Genomic DNA, 23,420 nt, shown 5'->3' with positions numbered 1-23,420 from the left:
TGATTTTTTTCTCTAACTTATATCTAATGTATTATTTGTTTCATGCTACTCGTGTAGGCGCTATCGGCACGAGCTAGCACTTGTAGGATCAACAAAAACTTAATTTATCTACAAGTTTAAATTATTTCAGTTTCAATATTATATAATCATTAATATAAGTATTATATTTTAATATAATAAAATATGATTTTTACAAAAAAAATTATCAATTTTTTTTTATATGCGTGTAATAGAACATTAATTATTAATAATTAGTAAAGGGGGAAAAAAGGAAATGGAAAAATTGATGTGAATGTGGCCAAAATGGAGCCCAAGCCCATAAACTGTGTAGGCCCGCTATCATCTCCATTCATAACTCGTTACAGCAACTTCAGTAAGTAAAACGCGTTTTCATTAAAACGTCGAGGAGCACAACTTGGTAATTAAAGCACAAGTCCAGGGTCCCTTTCCTAATTATCTGTAAACAGAACAAATTAGAGAGAAGAGGAAAAAGTGGGAATAGCTGTAATCACATGGAGTGTTGTTTGGTGGATGGGTCCTGCACCACTGCCCACACCTTTTTCTTCTTCTTTTACTCTCTTTCTTCTCTCTTTGTTTCTTCTTTTCCCCTGCCGACAATGATGAATTCTGAATCCTGAAGATAATTTTTCGTTTTTTTTGGTCAAGTGTTTTCTTGTTCATTGCCTGGATTTTGTCTCGTTCTAGTGCGTGCTATGGCCGACGATAAGGTACGGTTTTTGCTTTGTTTTTTATCACCGGAATTATGGGTTTGTGTTGCTTGGAAGGTTTGTTGAAGATGGGGGTGTGATGGAACTTAATCTCGTCGTTTTTATGTTTTTAGTTTAATTAAATTTTTTTAACAAAATATGCCGTAGAAATTGCAGATCTCGTTTTAGTTTTGATCGTGGGCTGATTTGTTAATTTTGTGGTGATTTAGAGCTCAATAATAGGAATTATTGCTGCCGTCTTCTGTTTAGGAGAGTTCGTCTTCATTTGATCTCTACTAAATGTGATTTCTAGTAAATTTTTTGTTGTTTTTGTCTTTCCAACTGCTTATTTATCATGAAACGTGACTTTTTTTTTTTTTTTTGACGAAGGTGGGATTAATTTCGTAATGTAGGTCTTGTTTGTTTGCTCTATATGAAGGAAGTTAGCTTCTTTTTTACTAGGTCTGATTAAGTTTGTAATCTTATATTAGTGTCATTCCTGTTTCAAAAGGTGTTTTCATCCTTTACTTGCGAAATGGCTGATGACCCCTAAAATTTATACTTCCTTCCGGAGCTACTTCTTCATGGCTTAACAAATCGATTTTCTACTTGTCATTCGTTGTTCTTTGGCTTTTGTTTTGAGTGTGATTTTACTGAGTGTAGGAGATGTCTGCTCCTGTAATGGGTGGGAATGATCCAGTCACTGGCCACATAATTTCCACAACCATTGGTGGCAAGAATGGAGAACCTAAGCAGGTAAAGCTGTTAATTTGTTGAAACTCTTTTTGACCGACAAAAAAACCGACCATACACAATAATTTTATCCATTTATGTTAACATCTTTCTAAGTTTGTTGTTGTAATCGACCTAAGCTTTAGCAGCCGCCGTGTTTCCATTATTTCCATTATTACAAGCTATTATCTTTCTCAGTTGTTAGACAGCTATTGACCATTGGTAGTGTGAGTTATTTTGCGATCTGACCTGACCATTGGGTAACGAAAGAAGAAGTGAGAACCTAATTTTAGAAATCTAATTTTTGTCATGAAATTTATTTGCAGACAGTTAGTTACATGGCAGAGCGAGTTGTGGGGACAGGTTCATTTGGATTTGTATTTCAGGTACACATATCTATTCACCAGTAGTTTTTCACTCAGTTTCTGTTGTTTTGGTAAATGTGTTGTGCTTTTTATATATTTATTGATTATTAATTTATGTTTTACTTTAGGCAAAATGCCTTGAAACTGGGGAGACTGTAGCTATAAAGAAGGTTTTACAAGACAGAAGATACAAGAACCGTGAGTTGCAGTTAATGAGGACAATGGATCATCCTAATATTGTTTCCCTGAAGCATTATTTCTATTCAACCACGATAAAAAACGAGCTATTTCTCAATTTAGTTATGGAATATGTTCCGGAATCAATGTTCAATGTTCTAAAGCATTACAGTAACATGAATCATAGAATGCCACTTATTTATGTGAAGCTTTACACCTACCAAGTAAGCAATGAATTTCCTTGTGGGATGTGTAGAGGTCATTGTCCTTTACTTAAGGCTCAATAATGTGACATTGCTTTTACAGATTTTCAGAGGGTTGGCATACATGCATTCTGTTGCTGGAGTGTGCCATAGAGACTTGAAGCCACAAAATGTTCTGGTACAAATCAGGAGCAACGTTTCTCGACTAAGTATTTGGTTTCCTGCACTCTTAGCTTGATTCATTTTCTTTGTGTATAGGTTGATCCTGTAACGCAGCAAGTGAAAATATGCGATTTTGGAAGTGCAAAAGCATTAGTAAGTGACAATATTTTGAAATCAATATTCCTAAAGCTTGTTCTTTCTCTTTTTTATCGTGTGACAATTTTGTAGTGTTTTCTAGTTTTGCTTCTAGTTGCCAACTAATGTGTTTCTGACATCTAAGTCCTTTTCTTTATTTTGAATAGGTGACAGGCGAGGCAAACATAGCGTACATCTGTTCACGATTTTACCGTGCTCCTGAACTAATTTTTGGTGCAACCGAATACACTACATCCATTGATATTTGGTCAGCTGGTTGTGTCCTCGCTGAGCTTCTTCTGGGCCAGGTGAGTTGCATTCTTAATGTTGCCATCACTGAACAGTTGAGATGCTTTTTTGTTTTTTCGTTTTGAATTATGGGTATCTGCGCTGGTCTGACTTAATCGAATCGAATTATTTAGCCTTTGTTTCCTGGAGAGAATGCTGTGGATCAGCTTGTGGAGATCATCAAGGTATAGTTTCTTCATCATATATGGAAGTGATTGAAGTATTATCTAGTGGCTAATGTATTTATCTTTCAGGTTCTTGGAACTCCAACAAGGGAGGAAATTCGTTGTATGAATCCAAATTATACCGATTTTAGATTCCCGCAAATAAAGGCGCACCCTTGGCACAAGGTATGCATTACATTACACCTTTGAAATTTTATCATGTTGGAGTGGAGTTGTGTCTTTGTTCCTGCTTTGTTTGAATTTCATCCTCTTTTTATTTTTATCATGTTTTTCACTTTTGAAAGAAGTGTGTTAAACTGGCATGTGTGTTGTTTGGGGGAACTATCCTAATTCTTGTGTGACAAGAAAAGATAATAAAATAATTTAATATTCTTTGTTGTGTGGACATCTAGAACACTCTCGCTTTATCATGCATCAATAATTGTGACAATGACTGTAGAATTAGAGATGAAGTATAGAACAAGAGAAGAATTGAACGGTTATGTTCACTTAATGGTGTATTTTTTCCATCTTTTCACTTTCTGATTGACATTTACACATATGAAACTAAACTAAACGGTAATCATTTGACTATGTGGCAACAACATATATCTGGACTGGAGAACTACCTTTATTGATTCCAGGCTGGGAATACGGATACCCAAATCTGATTTTCACAGTTTTAGTAATTTCTTATGCAAATATAGTGACACAATATTACGCTGTCTGACCAGACAGAGTTGAATGTATCGATTTCCTGACATCTGGTTGTTCCTCATTTTGGATTTCACCTACATAATAGTGAATCACACAGGGTCACCAATCCTGGGTTATATGGATTATGGTAGAAATTTGCTAGAAAATGGTTGTATACTGTTACTTGTGGAAGAAATTGGCTAAAATATTACTGTTACAGTCAATACTTGTGCCCAGTTGAGTTTGTCCTTGTTGGAGTTTACTGTTTCTTATGGTAATTTTTATTTGGTCCATGCCTTGAGATGTTTTTTGTCTTGAAATTTTTTTTGAATGGAATCATGAACCGCTCTTCTTTTCCATGGTTTTTGTAAATATGCTTTCTTAGTATCTATGCCATGTTATCAGGTTTTCCAAAAACGAATGCCTCCAGAAGCAATAGATCTTGCCTCCAGGTTGCTGCAATACTCTCCAAATCTCCGCTGCAATGCTGTGAGTTTACTTTACTTGCCTTTTTCTAATATTAAAATGATAATTTCATGGCAGATGTCTTTATTTAACTATTCTCGGCGCCATACTTCTGTAGGATCAGCTTTTATGTATTTGTATCTTTGTATTATTATTATTATTTTTTTTTTACTATCACGATTCTTATTGCAGCTAGATGCATGTGCACATCCATTCTTCGATGAGCTTCGAGAACCCAACACTCGATTGCCAAATGGTCGCCTCCTACCACCTTTGTTCAACTTCAAACAGGAGGTGTGTGAATTTAGCTTGATATCTGTTCCCTAATATCTGTTACTGATTTAAATAAACACCGGAACTGTTAAGAAAGTAATGTTCTCTAGATAGCCCAAAATGATTTTTTAGCTACTCTATGGTTTCATTTATGGGAAAATTCCAAAAATTCATATACGACAAAATTCGTGAAAATATCTTACCTGAAATGCATTTTACTAATTTTTGTAGCAAAAAACCTATTAGGTCAACATCTATTATTTTCTTCCTAAGGCATTTGATCAATATGTTCGAAAATTCCCAATCTTTTATTAGAAGTACCTTTAATTTGATTGAAAACTCTTTTGAAAGATTTTAAGAATATATATTTTGGAATAATTAATCATATATGCCATAAGATTTTTAATCTAAATCTAAACATACTTGTGTCCATTAAATTGAACTTGGATGACAAGGATTTATTTTCTTGATCATATTTAATTTTGTGATGAAATATATAGCTAATTCAGGCAGATTGTTAAGTTCATCGGAGACAGATTTCCCTTAGTAGCCAATCTTGCTAAATCTCACTGAATATTAGCACTCACAGTGAGGGGATTATATTAGTTTGTGGTGTTTTGTTATCCACTACTAATCATGGTTTTCCTTCTTCCTGCAGCTGTCCTAGTGCTGCTTCACCAGACCTTATTAACAAGCTGATACCCGACCATGTGAAAAGACAAATGGGTTTGCAGTTTTTTGCATCCTACGAGGGCATGACGTGAGATTGTTTGGCCCGTGGATGAGTTAGTTAATATGAAGGGTTCTAAATGGCCTCTAAAAGATGAGGATTTGTCCTACCAGCCTCGTCATCCCTTGAGATTCGAGACAAAGCACCGAAGGCTACAGCTTGCTATTTAGTCCAGTTGACATCTCTACAAGTGCTGTTTTCCTAGTTGTTTCTACCTGTTCTTTGAGCGCCATGCTATGAAGAAAGGGAAAGATCCTGTTTTGTATATGTTTGGTGGTTGATAAGAGAAGCTTGCTGCAGACCAAAAATATAGTCTATGAATAGATGAACAGTAAATATCCCAGGAGCAGCAGGCGGAACCAAAATGGCGGGGTTATTTCTATTTTTTCCCCATTTCTCCCTTTGTTTTGATCGGCTTCTCTTTTGTTTCCACTTGCTGCTTTCAACTTGTGAAAATATATTTGGTTTTTTATGGTGCCAAGTAATCAGTATAATATTTGTGCTGCTTCGCATTTGTATCCCTGGTCAATAACTAATCGTGGGTACATGGAGAATTTCCGGGATGCGCCGCTCTCCAATCTAATGACTTTCTTGCACAATCAATGTCTGCTGCGTTTTAGTTTTGAGCAAGTTTTGTGTGAGATAGTCTCACGAATCTGTATAGATGAGAATAAATTGTAATGCTAAAATAATATTTTTACTGATATTTACAATAAAAATAATATTCTCAGTATAAAAAGTAATATTTTTTTATGAAGGATTTAAATAAGAGATCCGTCCAATAAAATACGATCGTGATCGTTTATACAAATTTTTGTCTATAATTTTGTGGTTCCGACCGAGTTTGTTCGGCCTCTTGTCCTTGGTGCGATTCTCAAGCTCCGAGAGAGGAATTAGTTTTTATTTAATTTTACTATTGGCTTTAATTAGTTACACTTCAAACCTTGTTTGCTTACTTTTGAATATATTTATCTAATATTATTATTAGATATATAAAAATCTAAATATTTTGGTTTGAAATATCCCTCTTTCCGATGTAGTATATATAGTCTCTATTTCTTTCTATATTAAGAAAAGCTATTGAAAAAATAAATGCTATATATATATGTTTTTCATGTTGGCCTTGTTTTTTATGAAGGTTTTAGTAAGTATTTTGACATAAATTATTTATATATATTTTTGTGTTTTGCATAAGTTGATTGTTTTTTTTATTAAAATCAAAAGAAAAGGAAAAAAATGGACCATATGGTTAAATTTGAGAGTATTAATTTTTTTATTAAAAAACGTATTGTAAGCCAACTTCAAATTTATATCCTAAGTGATTATCTTGAAGTGGTGACTGTTTATCGTGCATTCCAATAAAAGTAGAAAGTCAAAGTCAAAGCAGCACAACACGCAATTCTAAGCAGCTCTATTAATGGAATCTCTTTAATATGAAAATATTTAATTTAAGGACTTCGTACTCCTTCGGAGGTTAAAAATCCCCAATCAAAATATTTATTTGGGTTCATTCTCGATCCACAAAATTGTGGTACTATGTCATACAAAATGTGGTATACTTCATGTGAAAATGTGGTACTAAAAAAATACCCAAAGACTGAACACAAAAAAAATCGATGACTGGGAACTGAAAGCCAATTTCCCGTGCTCAGTATAATAATAATAATAATAATAATAATAATAATAATATTTACCGATTTACTGCATTGTTTTTAAAATTTCGAGCTCCCCGCCCTCCCATATATAATATGGTATAGACATGCACAAATTTATATTAGTTTAGTTTAATTAAATAAACCACCACCAATTTTTATACTCCACATTTTGGCCACATTTTGGTTGCTTTCTATATGTATATATATATATATATATATATATATATATATATATATATATATATATATATATATATATATATATACATACATACAATAAATATAATTATTTTTAAAATTATTTGATTAATTAGATAAATTTAACAACATATATTAAAAAAATAAAATGAATAGTTATTTGATCTTAAACATGAGCAAACTTAATAAATATTAATTCATAATATTTTATACGTATTTTCAGAATAATTTGACGCAACGTAAACATCATACACAAAATGCCCATTTACTAATCTTTCTTTTTGTTAATGACCGATTTGCCTTCAAATTTAAATCCATTATTTTTCAAATTATTTACAGAGTTACCATCAAAGCAGATTGAATATTTACACATTTGCCATCAAAATTTATTGGACTATTTTTATTCGCTTTATTTAAAATTTAAACATATTGATTATATTATGAGTTGATCTGTGACTCATAATTTACATCATTTATGTCAATTATATCACATTGATGTACAACTCATTACCTTACAATCATCTAGGGGAGTTTTTTTTAAAGCAATGGGTGGGATGACTTGTGTTGTACTATAATTGGTGGAAAATATGTAACGAAGCATGAAATTAAAAGCAATGAAATCGCCATTGAACTAGTTTTCGTTGTTGTTTTTATTTTCTCTTGTAATATATTTTGCTCAAAAGCGAGCGATTAATATGAGGAAGTTGATAGAGGTCATATTTACGTGTTTTATTGTTTATTTTTACTTTATTTTGCATGAGTTTGCGTGTATCAAGTCCATGTTTCATTCATTTGAGTGTTAGATTATGCATACGGTCACTCCTCATGGTTGTTGGTGGTGAATTTGTAAGAAAGGAATCAAAATAATGAAGTGAAGGTGAAAAACTGAAGATCCGGACATAAGGAGTTGTGTTAGGGCAGTTATTTTCAACAGACACAGCACAAATATATGAAATATCGAGGAGCAAAACAGAATATCTCGCCTTAGGGCGATTGGTTTTGATTTCCCTGGCGTGTTTGGAGGAAAAATATAGTGATGAGGCAGAAAACCTCGAGCTAAGACAGAAATTTCTAACCATCCTAGCGTGCCTGGACAAAGAAACCTTTTGTACGCGGATTTCTTACCTTGTTGGACTCTTGGGCCCTAAACAAGAATTACATACCAGAATTTAGATTTAAAAAAAAAAAAACACACAACCACCGCACAAGAGGAAAGCGAAAGGAGGCCAAGTGAAGAATTCAACCGAAGAACAAGAACACAGACAAACATTTTCTTCTATCATCTTTTAGTTAGGATTTAGGGGATCCTACCCCCAAACAATTATTTTTTTATTTCTTTTAGAATATTGATTTTTATTATTGAGCACACTTGATATTATTACCGGTTTTTATTGCATCTTTGGAGCATGATCAAATTATAAGTGATTTTATATGTTACTAGCAAGAAGCACGTGCGATGCACGTAAATATTAATTATTTAATAAAAATTAAAATTAGATTTTTTTAAAAAATAATTTGATTCATTTTTTTATTTATATTGATTTAGTCTTTTGTCATATTAGACGAATAAATTAATTAAGAACTTATATACTTTACTTTCAAAATTGTTTCTCAAATTGAAATTCAAGTCGTTAATTTTATGTTATATAATAAATTATAATTAGCATAATATATAGAATGAATTGAACTGAAACAAATTTTGAAAATATATATATCTAAGAACCACGTATAAGGTATAATAACCTAAAGAACCACGTATAAGGTATAATAACCTAAAAATCAACCAGATTATGGATTTTATAAATGCATAAATCATAATTTATATAAGTGAAGTGATTTAGGAATTATATTTTATTCTTGAAGTGATATAAATTATTACAATCAATGTATATTGTAGTGATAATTCATTAGCAATTGTTAGACTATTAATTATATATGATGTGGAATAATTAGGCTACTAATTAATTATATATTAGGTGGAATAAATAAAAAAAATTGATATTTTCTTTTTACACTTACAACAATTAGAAATTTACAAATATATCTTTATTGAATTTTTGGATTTGTATTGATGAGGATGTCATTTTTATCTTTTGACAATTGAAAAAATTGTCAATTATCTACACTTACGTAGGTTTATAGATAAAAAAAATATATTTTTATTATCAAACATATATTCATTTTTAATGCATAGATTTCCCATAAATTATGTAGAAAATTTCCATACAATTAATCTAACAACACACAATTTAAGGGGATGGTAGAAAATTTACAATGAAAAACTTTGTTATTATTTTTACACTTTTATAAGTATAATAGTTAAATATATATTCTTTTAGTATTTTTAATGATTTTTTAAAATTAAAAAAAGCTATTGTTTTAATATTTTTTCTAAGAATTATGTATCAAGAAAATATTATTTTCTAATTTATTTTTATTATAAAATATTTATTCAATTTTTATGTAACATTATTTTCAAAGATTCTTATGTTGCAATTTTTTATTAAAAAATAAAAACACTATTTTAATCCTTATGTATTTAATGATTGTGTAATTTTCATGCAATTAATCTGACAATACACAATTTATGAGAATAGTAGAAAATTTACAAGGAAAATTTTGTTATTCTTTTTGTACTTTTATAAGTATAATAGTTAAATATATATTCTTTTTAATATTTTTTGTAAGAATTATGTATGAAGAAAATATTATTTTTCTAATATATTTTTTATTATCGAATATCGATTCAATTTTTATGTAATATTATTTTCAAAATTTCTTATTTTACAATTTTCTATTAAAAAAATAAAAACACTATGATCCTCATGTGTTTAATGAGTTCAAAAAAATAAATACCTCAATTAAATACATAATCAATACATTACAAATCCATTATCCCAAATTTGTCCCTAAATTTTATATATTTTTTCCACCAATGTCCATGCAATTAATACAAACAATGCATAGTTTTTGGGCAATGTAGTAAAATCACAATCAAAAAACTTTGCCCATCATCCACACTTTTATAGGTATATAGATAATTGAGACCGAAGGGAGATTTTATAACATGATACAGTAACATAATCTAAGCTGACATATTGCATTTTGTTAATTATATTAATATAGCTGACATAATATATTGATAAATTAAGCAATCTCATCAAAACATGTTTTATAAATTGAAATTCAATATTCAAAGAAGATTAATGGATATGTGAATCACGATACTAACAAGTAACAATTATTTATTTATTCATTTGATTTAAATTATTTTATTGTGTGTTATAAATTATTTGTCTAATCAATTTCTATTAAAATTTTACTCTCGTATTTTTCGATGTATTTGAGCATAAAATTTTTATTTTTTATTCTAAGAAACTTTCAGGGGAAAAAAAGGTCAAATCACGCTGTGCTTCGTTGGGGGCATGCATAAAACAAAATGAGCAAAATTTTCTGGTTCAGTGAGCCAAAATTTGTTATTGTTGCTGTATAGTTTTGAGAACCCATGAGAGAAACGAAGCTAATTTTGGCACTCACTTTATACTGGATGATTACGGTGGCTGATGCTTCACCAAGTCTTCTTTCCCCTAAGGGTGTTAACTTTGAAGGTGAACACCATAACTCTCTCCACATATAATTTTCTTGCCCATTTATTTTTATTTAAATGTACCAGTTTTGTATTTAAGCAGTTGCTGCGCTGATGTCTGTGAAGAAAGAGATGAGAGCTTTGAATCATGTTTTGGATGGATGGGATATCAATTCTGTTGATCCTTGTACTTGGAACATGGTCGGTTGCTCTGCTGAGGGATTTGTTGTTTCTTTGTAAGAGTTCTTACAAATTTAAATACTCTTGCGTGCTGCTACTTTCTTGAATTACGGAAAAGTGTATTAGCTGGTTTTCTTTTCGTTTGCATAAAGTTCCCTTTTTGTTTTATGTTGCAGAGAAATGGCCGGCGTGGGATTATCCGGCACCCTGTCGCCTAGCGTTGGAAACCTAACTCATCTGCAAACAATGTGAGTTCTTCTAAAAACGTGATTATTGTGCGGCATTTCAGTATGACTTATATAAGAGGGCAGTTGTATGCTTTTAGTGTGGAAATGTTGTTGAATATTATCAATAAGGATGGTATGCTTTGTGAATTCAAATTATCAGGAATTAAATTTTCAGTGCTTAAGGAAAATTTTCCGATAATGAACCAGTCAACCACTCTTTCTTGATTTGTTTTCTTAACATAAGATGCATCAATAACGTATATTCAAGTCGGTATCTGCAGGCTGTTGCAGAATAATCAGTTGACGGGAGTTGTTCCCTCAGACATTGGAAAGCTCTCAGAGTTACAGACACTGGACCTCTCTGGAAACCAGTTTTTTGGTGAAATTCCAAGCTCTCTTGGTTGTGTACCGCATCTTAATTACTTGTATGTTTCGATGCTATGCATCTGGATTTTGTTTTAGTTAGAATACAAGTTTGGTTTAATTTAATTGCTATAATAATTTGACATGGATTTTCAGGAGGCTAAGTAGAAACAAGTTGTCTGGACAAATTCCTACATCCATAGCAAACCTTACAGGTCTTTCATTCTTGTATGCATTCTGACCCCGAAGTGATTTCAAGTGTGATAATGTGAATTAATACACACAGTAAAAGAAATCCATTATTTTTGCAGGGACTTGTCATTTAATAACCTAAGTGGTCCCATCCCTAAGATACTTGCTAAAGATTACAGGTCAGATTGAATGAGATTTTATAGCTATTTATGGATAATAGGCAAATGAGTGTTATCTTAAAGAATTTCAATATCAGGACAATTAATTATGCTTGAACAAACTTCAATGGCATTGTGCTGTATATCTGTTTCTAACTGTTCCATAAGGACTCTCTTTTTGTGCACTTTTCTTTCATGAAGCAACAATGCTGCATGCTCATTGTTTACTATTTTTCTTTTATATTACTTCATATATTTTCAGTCCTTTAAAAATGCTTAAACTGGAAAATCATTGCTCAAAGTTGTTTCTGACTTGAAAATTTATTCCAAGTTTTGACCAACTGATGTTTGGAGACTTTCATCACATCCAAATTCCTTTACTTTTGTTTACCATGGTGAATTTTCATGTGCACAATTTGAATGGAAGTGGAATGTACCTAAACATGTAGAATTGAAGAAATAGATTTGTTTTTACGTGGATATGGAAGTTGCGTTTGTCATTTGCATCTCAAACCAATTGGGCATCTCTGTTTCAGACAGTGCACTGCCAAATATTCTTGTTATCCTGTTCAAGTCTACTGAAGTGGTGCTTTTTATTACAGTGTTTCAGGCAACATTTTCCTCTGCTCTTCATCCTCAGAAATTTGCATGGCTTCTCAGAACCCAGTGAACGGTAAAATATTGCACCTTTTAACACCGCTCTTATATATGGTCTCTGCAGTGTTAGAAACTGGTATAATCTGTCTTTCAGGGACTAATTCATATACGGAAGTCGGCCATCATCATATAATTATAGCTGTTATTGCCGGAGTCAGTTGTGCACTAGTCATCTCTATCTCACTGCTCATATGTTGGGTGCGTTGGTATAGATTTCGTGTTTTGTGTACTTCCCATGGTACTTCCCATGGTACTTCGTCATGTCTCTCTCATTTTTTCTGCTTCATTAAAATCAAAATGAAGATGATTATTAAATTCCCTTGTCACTTTTTAATTCAGTGCAGCAAGGTTATGAGTTCAATATTGGTCATTTGAAACATTTTTCCTTGTGCGAATTACAAGTTGCAACAAGCAACTTCAGCTCTAGAAACATAATTGGACAAGGAGGATTTGGAGTCGTCTATAAAGGTTTTCTCCCGAATAAGACAGTAGTGGCAGTCAAGAGATTGAAAGATCCTAGTTTCACAGGGGAAGTTCAGTTTCAGACTGAAGTGGAGATGATAGGCTTGGCCTTGCACCGGAATCTTTTACGTTTGTATGGCTTCTGTATGACTCCTGCTGAAAAGCTGCTGGTTTATCCTTTTATGCCGAATGGAAGTGTTGCGGATCGCTTACGAGGTTTGTTGAGCTCGTGTTTTTGATCATATTATTAGTTAGTTGAGCTCGTGTTTTTGATCATATTATTAGTTAATGTATTTGACTTGTCAATTCTAAATTTATAGATTATTTCCTTGTGAGCTTGATGGTTTAAAATTTCCATTTTTATTTGATAGACCCTTGCCATGAGAATCCGTCTTTGGATTGGGGTAAACGGATGCGCATTGCAGTTGGGGCAGCTCGTGGTCTTCTGTATTTACATGAACAGTGTAATCCAAAAATAATTCACAGGGACGTCAAAGCAGCAAACATTCTACTTGATGAAAGTTTTGAAGCTGTTGTGGGTGACTTTGGCCTTGCTAAGCTCTTAGATCCTCGGGATTCACATGTAACGACTGCAGTACGAGGTACTGTGGGACATATTGCACCCGAGTATCTCTCAACTGGTCAATCTTCTGAGAAAACAGATGTCTTTGGATTTGGCATACTGCTTTTAGAACTCACCACAGGACAGAAGGCATTAGATGCTGCCAATGTACAAGTTCAGAAAGGAACGATCCTTGATTGGGTAAGAAGAAACTTGACCTTTCAAAAGGCTAGCAATCGGGCATGCAATATTTCTATGCAACTTGATATTACGATTGTTGTAGACTGTAGTTACAAATATAGACTGCTCGTGCATGGTATGCAAATTTTGTGTTGATTTTACAAATATGGCCTTCTTAATTCCCTTTCATTTTTGTTGACTTTGGGAATTGGCGATACCGTTTCGTACGTGATGATAACTACTTAATCTTGGTGTCACATGCTTAATATTTTTCTTATTGGGGTGTTAGAATTGCACCGTATCTGTTTATGCAATAAAACCATCAAAGCGAAGTACTTTGTTTATAGTTTAATATCTGAGTTGCACAATGAGTGATTCTCTTAGCTTTGGGTATTGTGGTAAGAGCCGGTTTAACAATTGTGAAGATAGACATTCCCTTTAAATTTTTACAGCAGTGTAGATTAGTATAGATACAAGTATAAATAAACCTTTTTGGTCAAGATTATAGAATTTACGCTCTTTGAGTTAATCATTCAAAATTTTCAAGTCGAGACTTTTAAATCTTCTTGTTGATTCCCACAGGTTAGAACCTTGTATGAGGACAAGAAATTGGAAGAGCTTGTGGATAAAAACCTTAGGGGATGTTTCAATGCAGATGAATTAGAGAAGGCTGTAGGACTGACTCTACAATGCACTCAATCAAGTCCGGACCAAAGGCCAAAAATGTCAAAAGTCTTGAAGATCTTAGTTTCTGGAGAAAGAGAGCCTACAGAGTCACCAGGTGTAGCTGATCCATGTCAAGGCACAACATTTAGTTTTCCTTGCAACTTTAGCCAAGCCCGCGAAGAATCGTCCTTTGTTGCTGAAGCAATCGAACTCTCAGGGCCTCGATAATCAAGTATTCATCGGACTCATCTTCAGGCTGTTGTTTTTGCTTCCATCCTTGATTTGTGGACTGCTAGTTGGTGATTTAGGTCAAATTAATCAATACATAAATTATTGGTACAAAAGTTGAATTTTCCATTTTTGGACTACAAAATTTTCTCAGGTCTGCATTCGTACGTCCATATCTACTTTCTGGTGCTGATAAACTGCAGATCGGGAGTCTTTAACATATTCATCTGGCAGTTGTTTAGTGTGTCCATATCTACTTTCTGTATATCAGATAACGTTGCCATAGTTTTCACTTTTCATGTATAAAACTGTATTGTCCTAGTTTTATTTTGTGATAAAAGCCTGTTGTTTTATAGCAACAAAAAAAGAGTATAAAAGTTTATGGTAGAAAGCAACAAAAGAATGTATTTGGAATGCATATTTTATTATTCATTGCAATACTCTTTATATAGAGTTAAAAAAACAAAACAGAAACCAAAATATCTTCCTAATATCAATTCAAAAATAATTCAAAAATTATTTCTTAAAGACTTGGTCAATTGACCAATTATTTAGCAAATCTTTAACTAAACGTAACTAAGGCACATTTCCAACACTCCTCCTTGCCTTAGTAGCTGTATAGACTTAATTTGTTTATCAACAGTTCAAATCTAGCTTTTGGTAGAGCTTTGGTTAATATATCTGCAACTTGATCTTCATTCTTGGAATAACACAATTTAATTTCACCATTCTTTTGTACTTCTCTTAAATGAAACAACTTGATCTTGAAGTGCTTGGTTTTGCCATGAAAAACATGATCTTTTGAAATCGCAATTGCAGCTTGGTTATCTACATGAATATGTGTTGCTTCATTTTGTTCCATGTGTAAGTCTGAAAGTATTTTTCTTATCCAAATTCCTTGATTTACTGTAGCATTGGCTGCTACATATTCTGCCTCTGCTGTACTTTGAGCTATCACATCTTGCTTCCTTGAACACCACGAAAAAAACCCTGATCCAAAGCTGAAACAAAAACCTGTTGTACTTCTCATATCATCAAGAGAACTTGCCCAATCACTATCAGAAAAACCATGAAGCTTAAAAAACTGACAGTAAGAATATTTGATGCCTTAATTTGTTGTGCCCTTGATATATCTTACAATCCTTTTGGCAGCTTGAAAATGCACTTCACTAGCACAATTCATGAACCTCGAAAGTAAGCTTACAACAAACATTGTTTCTGACCTAGTGGCTGTAAGATACATCAAGCAACCAATCAAGCTTCTATATTTGCTTTCATCAACTTTTTCTGCTCCATCATCTTTGCTAAATTTTTCCTTCTCATTCATTGGTGTGCTGGCGCTTTCGCAATCTTCCATGTGAAATTTTTTGAGTATTTCCCTTGCATACTTCTTTTGATTTATGAAGACTCCATCATGATCTTGCTTCACCTCCATACCCAAAAATAGGACATTAGACCAAGATTTGTCATCTCGGATACTTTGAGCATTTCAACTTTAAATTCTTTTATTACTTCCTCGTTGTTTCCTATAACAAGAAGATCATCCACATAAACAAAAATATAATTAAGTCAGCATTTGTCCCTTTTACATATAATGTAGCTTCACTTGGACTTTTAACAAATCCGAGACTTTGAAGATGTTCATCAATCCTACTGTACCAGGCCCTGGGGGCCTGCTTAAGACCATATAAGGCTTTTTTTAACAAGTAGACCTTCTCCTCCTGTCCCTTGACTTGGAATCCTTCAGGTTGCTCTACGTAAATCTCCTCTTGAAGATAACCATTTAAGAATGCAGATTTTACATCCAACGGATAAATCTTCCATCTTTTTTGTGCAGCCAAAGCAAGCAACATTCTAATTGTATCTAAGCGTGCCACTGGTGCAAAAGTTTCTGAGAAATCTACTCCAAACACTTTGACTATACCCCTTGACCACAAGTCTGGCTTTGTTCACAGAACCATCTGGATTAAGTTTGGCCCTGTAGACCCATTTGACTCCAGTGATCTTTCTGTGTTGAGGCTAATCCACCAACTCCCACGTGTCATTTTTTTCAATCATTTTGAGCCCCTCTTTCATTGCTTCAATCCACTTGTCATCCTTTTTTGCTTCTTTATATTCTGCAGGCTCAAAAATAGCAACGTTACTTCGTTCATAAATATCAGATAAGGATCTTGTACCTCGAACTGGAACATGATCTATGTCATCATCAAAATACTGTGATGGTTCTTCCAATGGCTTCTTCACAGACTCCTCCCAGTTCCATTGTTTATCCTCCATAAATTTAACATCTCTGCTCACAAGAATTTTTCCATTTTGTGGTTTGATTTTATAAGCCTTTGAAGAATCACTGTATCCAATAAAAACTCCTGGTTCGGCCTTTTTTATCAAGTTTGTGTCTTTTTACCTGTGGCACATAAGAAAAACAAAGACTACAAAAAATCTTTAGATTTTGTAACTTGTAACTTTGCTTATAACCAAACCAAGCTTCAAATGGTGTTTTTTCTTGCAAAACTCTTGTAGGCAGCCTATTTAGCAAAAAAACAGCAGTGTTTGCATCTTCTGCCCACAACCTTTTGGCAATTCTTTCTCATGCAGCAAGAACCTTGTCATTTCCATTATACTTCGATTTTTTCTCTCACTTACACCATTCTGTTATGGGGTGTAAGGAGTTGTTAGTTGGTGTTCAATGTCATCTTCCTCCCAGAACTTTTCAAATATGTTATTTGTATATTCTTTCCCATTATCGGACCTTCTTTTCTGCATCCTGCAACCACTTTGATTTTCCACCAATGCTTTATATTTCCAAAATATACTAGCGACTTCAGATTTGATTTTGAGGAAGTAAATCCAGCAAAATCTGGTATGATCATCAATAATTATAATGTAATACTTACTACCATTTAAAGATGGCATTTTAAGAGGTCCTAGCTTGTCTTCCAGCAAAGGAACACCTTTCACCAAGTTATGTTTCTGCATATATAGAAGTCCATCGTGGTGGAAATGTCCAAGCCTTTTGTGCCATAATTCTGCATTGCCTTCTGAAATTGAAAATGCTATTTGCTCCTCCTCCAAGAGATTTAAAGCAAAACTTTTTTCTTTCATTTTCACCTTGAACACATCTCTACCTTTTGCATCTTTGATCAAACACCATTTGTCTTCATATATAACTTTGAAGCCTTTTTCGATTAACTGGCCAACACTAAGCAAATTTTGATCAATATTAGGCACATATAGAACATCAGTAATGTATTTCAAACCTGTTAGACTTTCTATAGCCACAGTTCCTTTTCCTTTGACTGGAAGAAATTCACCATTTCCAATTTTTACTTTGGAGGTAATTGTTTTATCAAGATCTTTGAAGAGCTCTCGGTCACTAGTCATGTGATTTGTGCAATCACTGTCGATCAACCATGAATCATTAGAATAGCTACTTGATGAGAAGCTGTTGCAACAAAGATTTGCTCATCTTCATGTTGCTCAGTAGAAGCTTTTGCCTCTTCAGATTGTTGGAACTTGCAAACCCTCTTCATATGTCTCATAATACCACATTTTCTGCACTTGACATCAGGCCTCCACCAACACCTCCTTTGAGGATGGTTTGTTTTTTTGCAATATGGGCATGTTGGATAGGTCCAATCTTTGTTTTTGCCATCTTTACCTCCTCCTAAACTTTCTGCCTTTGAGCACCCTCCATTAATTCTTCTCTTCTCATCATTTTCCTTTGCTCTTGAGCTTGTAATGCATTCACCAATTCTACCAAGGAAATGCTTGACAGATCTTTAGATTCTTCTAGCGAAGAAATTTTGGACTCGTATGTTTCAGGCAAAGATACGAGAATTTTTTGCACAATTCGTTCATCAGAAAAATCCTTACCAAGCAGCCTCACCTTATTTATTATACCCAGCAACTTGTTTGGAGTATTCTTTGATGGTTTGTCTCCTTCATTTATAGCATTTCAAACTCCATGATTAGATTGAGTACTTGCATATTTTTGGTTCTTTCATTTCCTTGGTACTCCTTTTTGAGGTAATCCCAAATATTCTTTGCTAACTCCAAGCTCATTATTCTTGTAAAGATAGTGCTCGAAATAGCAGAAAATAGGCTTGCTTTAGCTTTGGACTTCTTAGTCTTCCTCTCTTTGTGGATCCTAAGTTGAGTCATCGTAGGATTTTCTGACAGTGGTTGTACATCATAGTCTTCATCTATAGCTTCCCAAAGATCTAATGCTTCCAGATATGTTGTCATCTTAATAGCCCAGACTTGATAGTTATCGCCATCAAAAATTGGTGGTGCTATATGGGAGAAACTTGTTTCGATTTCCATTCTTGAATCTGGGTTATGTGTTTGGATTCACTCCACTCAAAGGTCCCTCAAGAAGAAAACTCTGATACAATTTTGTTGTTTTATAGCAACAAAAAAGGAGTATAAAAGTTTATGATAGAAAGCAACAAAAGATTGTATTTGGAATGTACATTTTATTATTCATTACAATACTCTTTATATAGAGTTAAAAAAACAAAAAGAAACCAAAATATCTTCCTAATATCAATTCAAAATAATTCAAAAATTATTTCCTAAAAACTTGGTCAATTGACCAATTATTTAGCAAATCTTTAACTAAACGTAACTAATGAACATTTCCAATAAATCCAATGCCTTTTACTTTCTATGTTAGCCATCATGGTTTCATGTTTCGATTCTTGTTCTCCCAAAGTTGGAGGAGCCATTTGGCACTCAAATATTTAAGGTGAAGGATAGCCTGCAAACTCCAGACGTATATCCTTTCAGATTTATAATGATAATATTCAGGTGAGTAATAACGAGTTAACCATTGGAAAGACACTCAAAACTCCCCTGACTCCGAATCATGGGGAAGTGCTTGTGTCCTTACACGGTTCGCCCCGTAGTGTTTACGAGAAAGTCATCATCGAAACAATATAAGGTGTGTTTTCTTCTTATATGGTTATATAGACCCTTCACATAGTATACATTGCATCTTACGATTGAAAGTAAAGAATATGAGAATGATGTATACCAGAAAAAAACGTTGACATTATATTGGTAGGGCCGCATTCTTGGTTGGCAAGTGACTCCTGCTAGCTTGCTACCTTAAATTTGAGTTCTTGAAGGCCAATCTTTTCTTTCTTGTGTCGCTTGTCGGAAGTCTAAAAAAATGGTGAATCTTTCGACCCCTTTTTAATTGTTCTTTCTAAATTTGTGTGTTGGTCTGATTTGATTTATTAGAGTACACCACCCTTCTATTCTTTCATGCCATCTGAAACCTTGCAAATGCAGTCCATGTGTACAACTTCTTTTGCCGTTATATTCTATGCATATACACCAATAACCTCTAATACTAAAAAATTTGATCCCAACGGGCCAAAGAACTTGAACATAGTTAACTTTAATATGTGTGAACACTATCAACATTAAATACGTGTATCACCAATTATGGATTTTATCAATACATAAATCATAATTTACATAAGTGAAGCACACCAGTCACCAAAAACAAATAATTATCAATTTAAAATACTTGTGACTAACTCGTCAAAACAATATAAAAAATAATGAAATAATAATATTAATAGTAAAATATAACACATAATATTCAATTTAAATAAAAATAATATTCAAATTCTTACATAACTTTTTTACTGTTGGGGATCGAAGTTGAGTTTAGAAGGGGGGGGTGGTGAATAAACTCTACTCGTTTTTCGTTCTGATGAGGTACTAAAATCCTGTTAAGGATAGTAGTTGATCTTGTGCGAATACTTTCACCTGATTACAATAAAAAGTGCGGAAACAATCTGATGAAGTAGTTTGAAAAACAGTAAAACAGTAGGCAGCAGTTGTTTATGGAAGTTCGAAGATAAACTCTTCTACGTCTCCCATTCTTCTGTTTCCAGAAGGTATAATAAAAGACTTTGGATATTATAGTACAACTCTCGTACACACCCACTTCAGAAGGACTTACACTACGGCCTACTGAAACTCTTAGTTTCTCAACTCACAAGAATACGAAACACAAAGTTCTGAAAAGACTCTTTTCAGATTACAGACTCTTCTTGATAAAGTGTAAATGATGTAAAGATTGTGAAGAGTGTAAGAATCAGTAGCACAAGATGATCTTCGAAAGATCAGATATTTGCTATGAAGCGTGTGCTACTTTTCTTTGTGTTGAACTTTTGATTACTCAAGGAATTTCGATATTCGTCTGATAAGAGAGAAGCTTTGTTCCTTGAAGAATGATAATAAGCGAAGTGTCGTGTCGAACAAGGATTTGATCCAAGTATATATAATCGACTGAGTTCAACGTTCACAATCAGAGTATGTCTTCAGATAACTGATACAATCAGCTTTATTACCGAAAGAAGTTCCTGCAGAAAAGCTATAAAACAATCAGTCTTGTTTTATACATAATTGGGTAAAGTGCATTAAATGACTCCGTATAGTATTTAATGCTGCAATTAATACTAGTACTAGGAACTCTTTAACGGTAACAATTAAGATAGCAACGTTAGAAAACGTTCTCTACTGGTTTTGTATTGTTATCCCTTTCTACTGGTTTAGTTATAGTAGATCAGCAGCTACTGAAAAGTTATTTTATTGTACTAGTCTGCTGGTCTACTGGTCTTAGTTATCATCGCCACAATAAAATTCATGTCTAACAAATTCCCCTTTTGTGGTGATGCCAAAACCTAAACAGTAGAAATTCGTTAAGTAAAACAGATAATCATTTAAACAAAAGGATAATGTCAATAAAGTATTAAGATAAAAAGATAAAAAAAATCAATTAGTTCCAATATCCCTGTAAATGATTTCTTCATTCCGAAGTTCTTGATCTCTTCTGTTAGAAGGTTCAGCCTCATCTTCTGGTTGCCTAGCTCCTGCTTGATCTCCTCTATCTTCCCCTTTTTTGGCATCAGCTGCAACCACATGGGTAAAGAGGTCATTCAGTCTGCCGGAAATATTTTGAATGCCATCGGTTAGCATCTCCAGATACGGGGTCTGAGAAGAGATGCGATTATCCAATGCAGTGATAGATTGATTTTGAGAGTCAATCTTGGCATCCAAAAGTTCCACAGAAGTAGACAGTGATCGAAAGAGATCATCATGATCAGTGATTCGTTTGAGGATATCATCTTGAGCAAGCATGATGGTTCCGTGAGTTCTCGAGATAGCTTGTCTGAAAACGACGGTTTCAGCATACATCTTTTGCATGGTCTCCGCCGTGTTATAGATGTGTTTGCTCATTCGTTCTCTGAAGGATTGAGCACCACTGAATTCCGAAATGTTTTCTCAAGATATACGTTTCACTAAATCAGATATGTTGTTGAGTTCTCGTTGTAGAGACTCAATCTGATCTTCCAGATTAAAAGCATCTGATTCCGGGGAGGGAGTTCGCGCAAGAATGCGTTGCTTAATCTCAGAGAGACGAGAGTTCGTCTCAGTCAGAACAGGATGAGAGACAGTCAACGCAGTAGAAACAAGATTAGCATCCATCAAGGCAGTAGAAGGAGCAGGGTCTGCTGAGCTTTCTGCTGGAATTGTAGAAACAGTAGGTTCATCAGCAATCATGGGAAGAGCAATTTCTTCAGTAGGAACGGCCAAGTCAGAGGCCAAAGCTTCTTCCGTTGGTGCAATAACAGCCTGTAAATCTGATGGTTCTTCAGTAGAAGGTGCAGAAGGCTGATCCAGAAGCATGTTCATTTCTGCTTGATGAGCAGCAGAAAACATCTCTAAATTCGGCAGTAAAGAAGTAGCATCTGGTTCTGCTATTTGTTGCCCTGGGTTAGGAGAAACAGAAGGTGGCAATGAAGTAGCCGGTGCTGCTTCCAGAGTAGTAGAGACTGAAGGGACAATCGATTTAATGACTTCCTCAACTGAAGCCAGTTCATGTACAGATAATAGGGATGAGGACTGAATGGGCCTTGTCGGAGATGCAGGAGTACTGAGAGCAGAAGCCTTTGGGGAGGCTGTGGTCCTTTCCTCAACTGTCTGATTCTGTTGAAAGTTTGGGACAAGGCCAGCATGATAGACAATAGGCTCTCCAAAGCCTTGTTCTTGAGCAAGAAGTTGCTCACTCATCTGCTTTAACCTGTCAGATAGAATCATAATAACATTTTGATCCTGAACAGCAGTAGGAACAGCAGGATCAAAATTTGATTGAAGAACTTTCAGAACCGATTCTAATTTCTGACATTTCAGCTGATCGAGGATGAAATTCCTTCTACGCAAGGCCTCGATGGCATTTTCTGTTTTTGCCAGCTGAAAAATCTTCTTTTCTGCATTCATCATCTTGCCATAATTCCCTTTTATTTTGAAGTAAGCAAAAGAGTGGAATAGTCGGACAGTATGCCATTCATCAAAGAAAAGGCATGTCATCATTTGCAGAGGTCTCAATCTCGGCTAGATGAAGATCAACGCCGGTGGTGACAGTGGTCTTGTGACCAAAAATAGGTGGTTCTTCAACCATTTTTTCTTTGCCTTTGTCGGAAGATGAAATAGGCACGATGGGTCGAAAAGCAGAAGACCCGCTTGCTGGTTCTCGAATAACTATTCCAGATGTTGGCTTGAAAACAGTAGCAGTAGAAGGTGCTGAAATAGATGCAGTAGCGTGTGCAGTCGAAGAAGCAGTTGATCGAGCAGAAGGAACCTTTTCTGGAAAGACCTGTCGAATAGGTACTTTCTCAATTTCAGACAGTGCTGATGTCTTCTTAATCTTAAGAATGGTGCGCGGTTTCTTCTTGACTGGGGTTGGCACTGCTGGTTGAACAACAGCAGCAGACTCTTCTGATGCTGTTTTGTCTGAATCCGTCGAAATAACCACTCGTTTCTTTGAAATTTTCTTTTGAGGTTTTGAAGCCTCAGAAGCAGTTTCCCCAATTTCCTTCTTCAACGCAACAAAATCCGCCACGGTTGGCTTAGGCCTTAAAGCCAGTACATTTGCAGCATCAATCATGGTGACTGAAGTAACATCTAGATCACTGGTAGAGGCAAAACCAG

The 23,420-nt window shown here is 34.2% G+C and overlaps 2 protein-coding genes and 1 long non-coding RNA gene across 5 annotated transcripts; 2 read left to right on the top strand and 1 right to left on the bottom strand.

Annotated features, from left to right (window-relative positions):
• Positions 1–476: 476 nt before the first annotated feature.
• LOC140838744 (shaggy-related protein kinase eta-like) lies at positions 477–5,615 on the top strand. Of its 2 annotated transcripts, XM_073205268.1 has the most exons (12): positions 477–728; positions 1,371–1,463; positions 1,766–1,825; positions 1,933–2,205; positions 2,288–2,362; positions 2,443–2,499; positions 2,649–2,789; positions 2,904–2,954; positions 3,024–3,119; positions 4,035–4,118; positions 4,287–4,390; positions 5,026–5,615. In XM_073205268.1, exons 1-12 carry the CDS (start codon positions 714–716, stop codon positions 5,129–5,131), a joined length of 1,155 nt encoding a protein of 384 aa, XP_073061369.1. In that variant the 5' UTR covers positions 477–713; the 3' UTR covers positions 5,132–5,615. The 2 variants fall into 2 exon arrangements, with proteins under 2 accessions (XP_073061369.1, XP_073061368.1); XM_073205267.1 differs by having other exon boundaries at positions 478–728; positions 4,287–5,615.
• Positions 5,616–10,349: 4,734 nt separating this feature from the next.
• LOC140838742 (probable LRR receptor-like serine/threonine-protein kinase At5g45780) lies at positions 10,350–14,760 on the top strand. Of its 2 annotated transcripts, XM_073205265.1 has the most exons (12): positions 10,350–10,558; positions 10,640–10,772; positions 10,893–10,964; positions 11,225–11,368; positions 11,463–11,534; positions 11,618–11,677; positions 12,259–12,329; positions 12,408–12,551; positions 12,653–12,991; positions 13,147–13,538; positions 14,100–14,415; positions 14,566–14,760. In XM_073205265.1, exons 1-11 carry the CDS (start codon positions 10,456–10,458, stop codon positions 14,409–14,411), a joined length of 1,842 nt encoding a protein of 613 aa, XP_073061366.1. In that variant the 5' UTR covers positions 10,350–10,455; the 3' UTR covers positions 14,412–14,415; positions 14,566–14,760. The 2 variants fall into 2 exon arrangements, with proteins under 2 accessions (XP_073061366.1, XP_073061365.1); XM_073205264.1 differs by having other exon boundaries at positions 14,100–14,760.
• A 71-nt stretch (positions 14,761–14,831) lies between these two features.
• On the bottom strand, positions 14,832–15,931 carry LOC140838743 (uncharacterized). Its single transcript, XR_012119652.1, has 2 exons — positions 15,501–15,931; positions 14,832–15,412 (listed from the first exon to the last, which is right to left on the bottom strand). It is a non-coding gene; the product is annotated as an uncharacterized lncRNA (long non-coding RNA).
• Positions 15,932–23,420: the final 7,489 nt, after the last annotated feature.

This window comes from Primulina eburnea, chromosome 8 (genome assembly GCF_022965805.1).
Source record: "Primulina eburnea isolate SZY01 chromosome 8, ASM2296580v1, whole genome shotgun sequence".
NCBI classification, from domain to species: Eukaryota; Viridiplantae; Streptophyta; class Magnoliopsida; order Lamiales; family Gesneriaceae; genus Primulina; species Primulina eburnea.
Note: the sequence above shows the minus strand (reverse complement) of the source record. Positions and strands in the feature narration are given on the sequence as shown.

Bases quoted from the DNA above. Each gene is read 5' to 3' on its own strand.
- LOC140838744 (XM_073205268.1), top strand. The intron at 2,206-2,287 runs GTAAGCAATGAA...TTGCTTTTACAG, and splicing joins TGAAGCTTTACACCTACCAA to ATTTTCAGAGGGTTGGCATA. The intron at 2,363-2,442 runs GTACAAATCAGG...CTTTGTGTATAG, and splicing joins TGAAGCCACAAAATGTTCTG to GTTGATCCTGTAACGCAGCA.
- LOC140838742 (XM_073205265.1), top strand. From the start codon at position 10,456: ATGAGAGAAACGAAGCTAATTTTGGCACTCACTTTATACTGGATGATT. The intron at 10,559-10,639 runs GTGAACACCATA...GTATTTAAGCAG, and splicing joins TAAGGGTGTTAACTTTGAAG to TTGCTGCGCTGATGTCTGTG. The intron at 11,535-11,617 runs GTATGCATTCTG...TTATTTTTGCAG, and splicing joins CTTACAGGTCTTTCATTCTT to GGACTTGTCATTTAATAACC.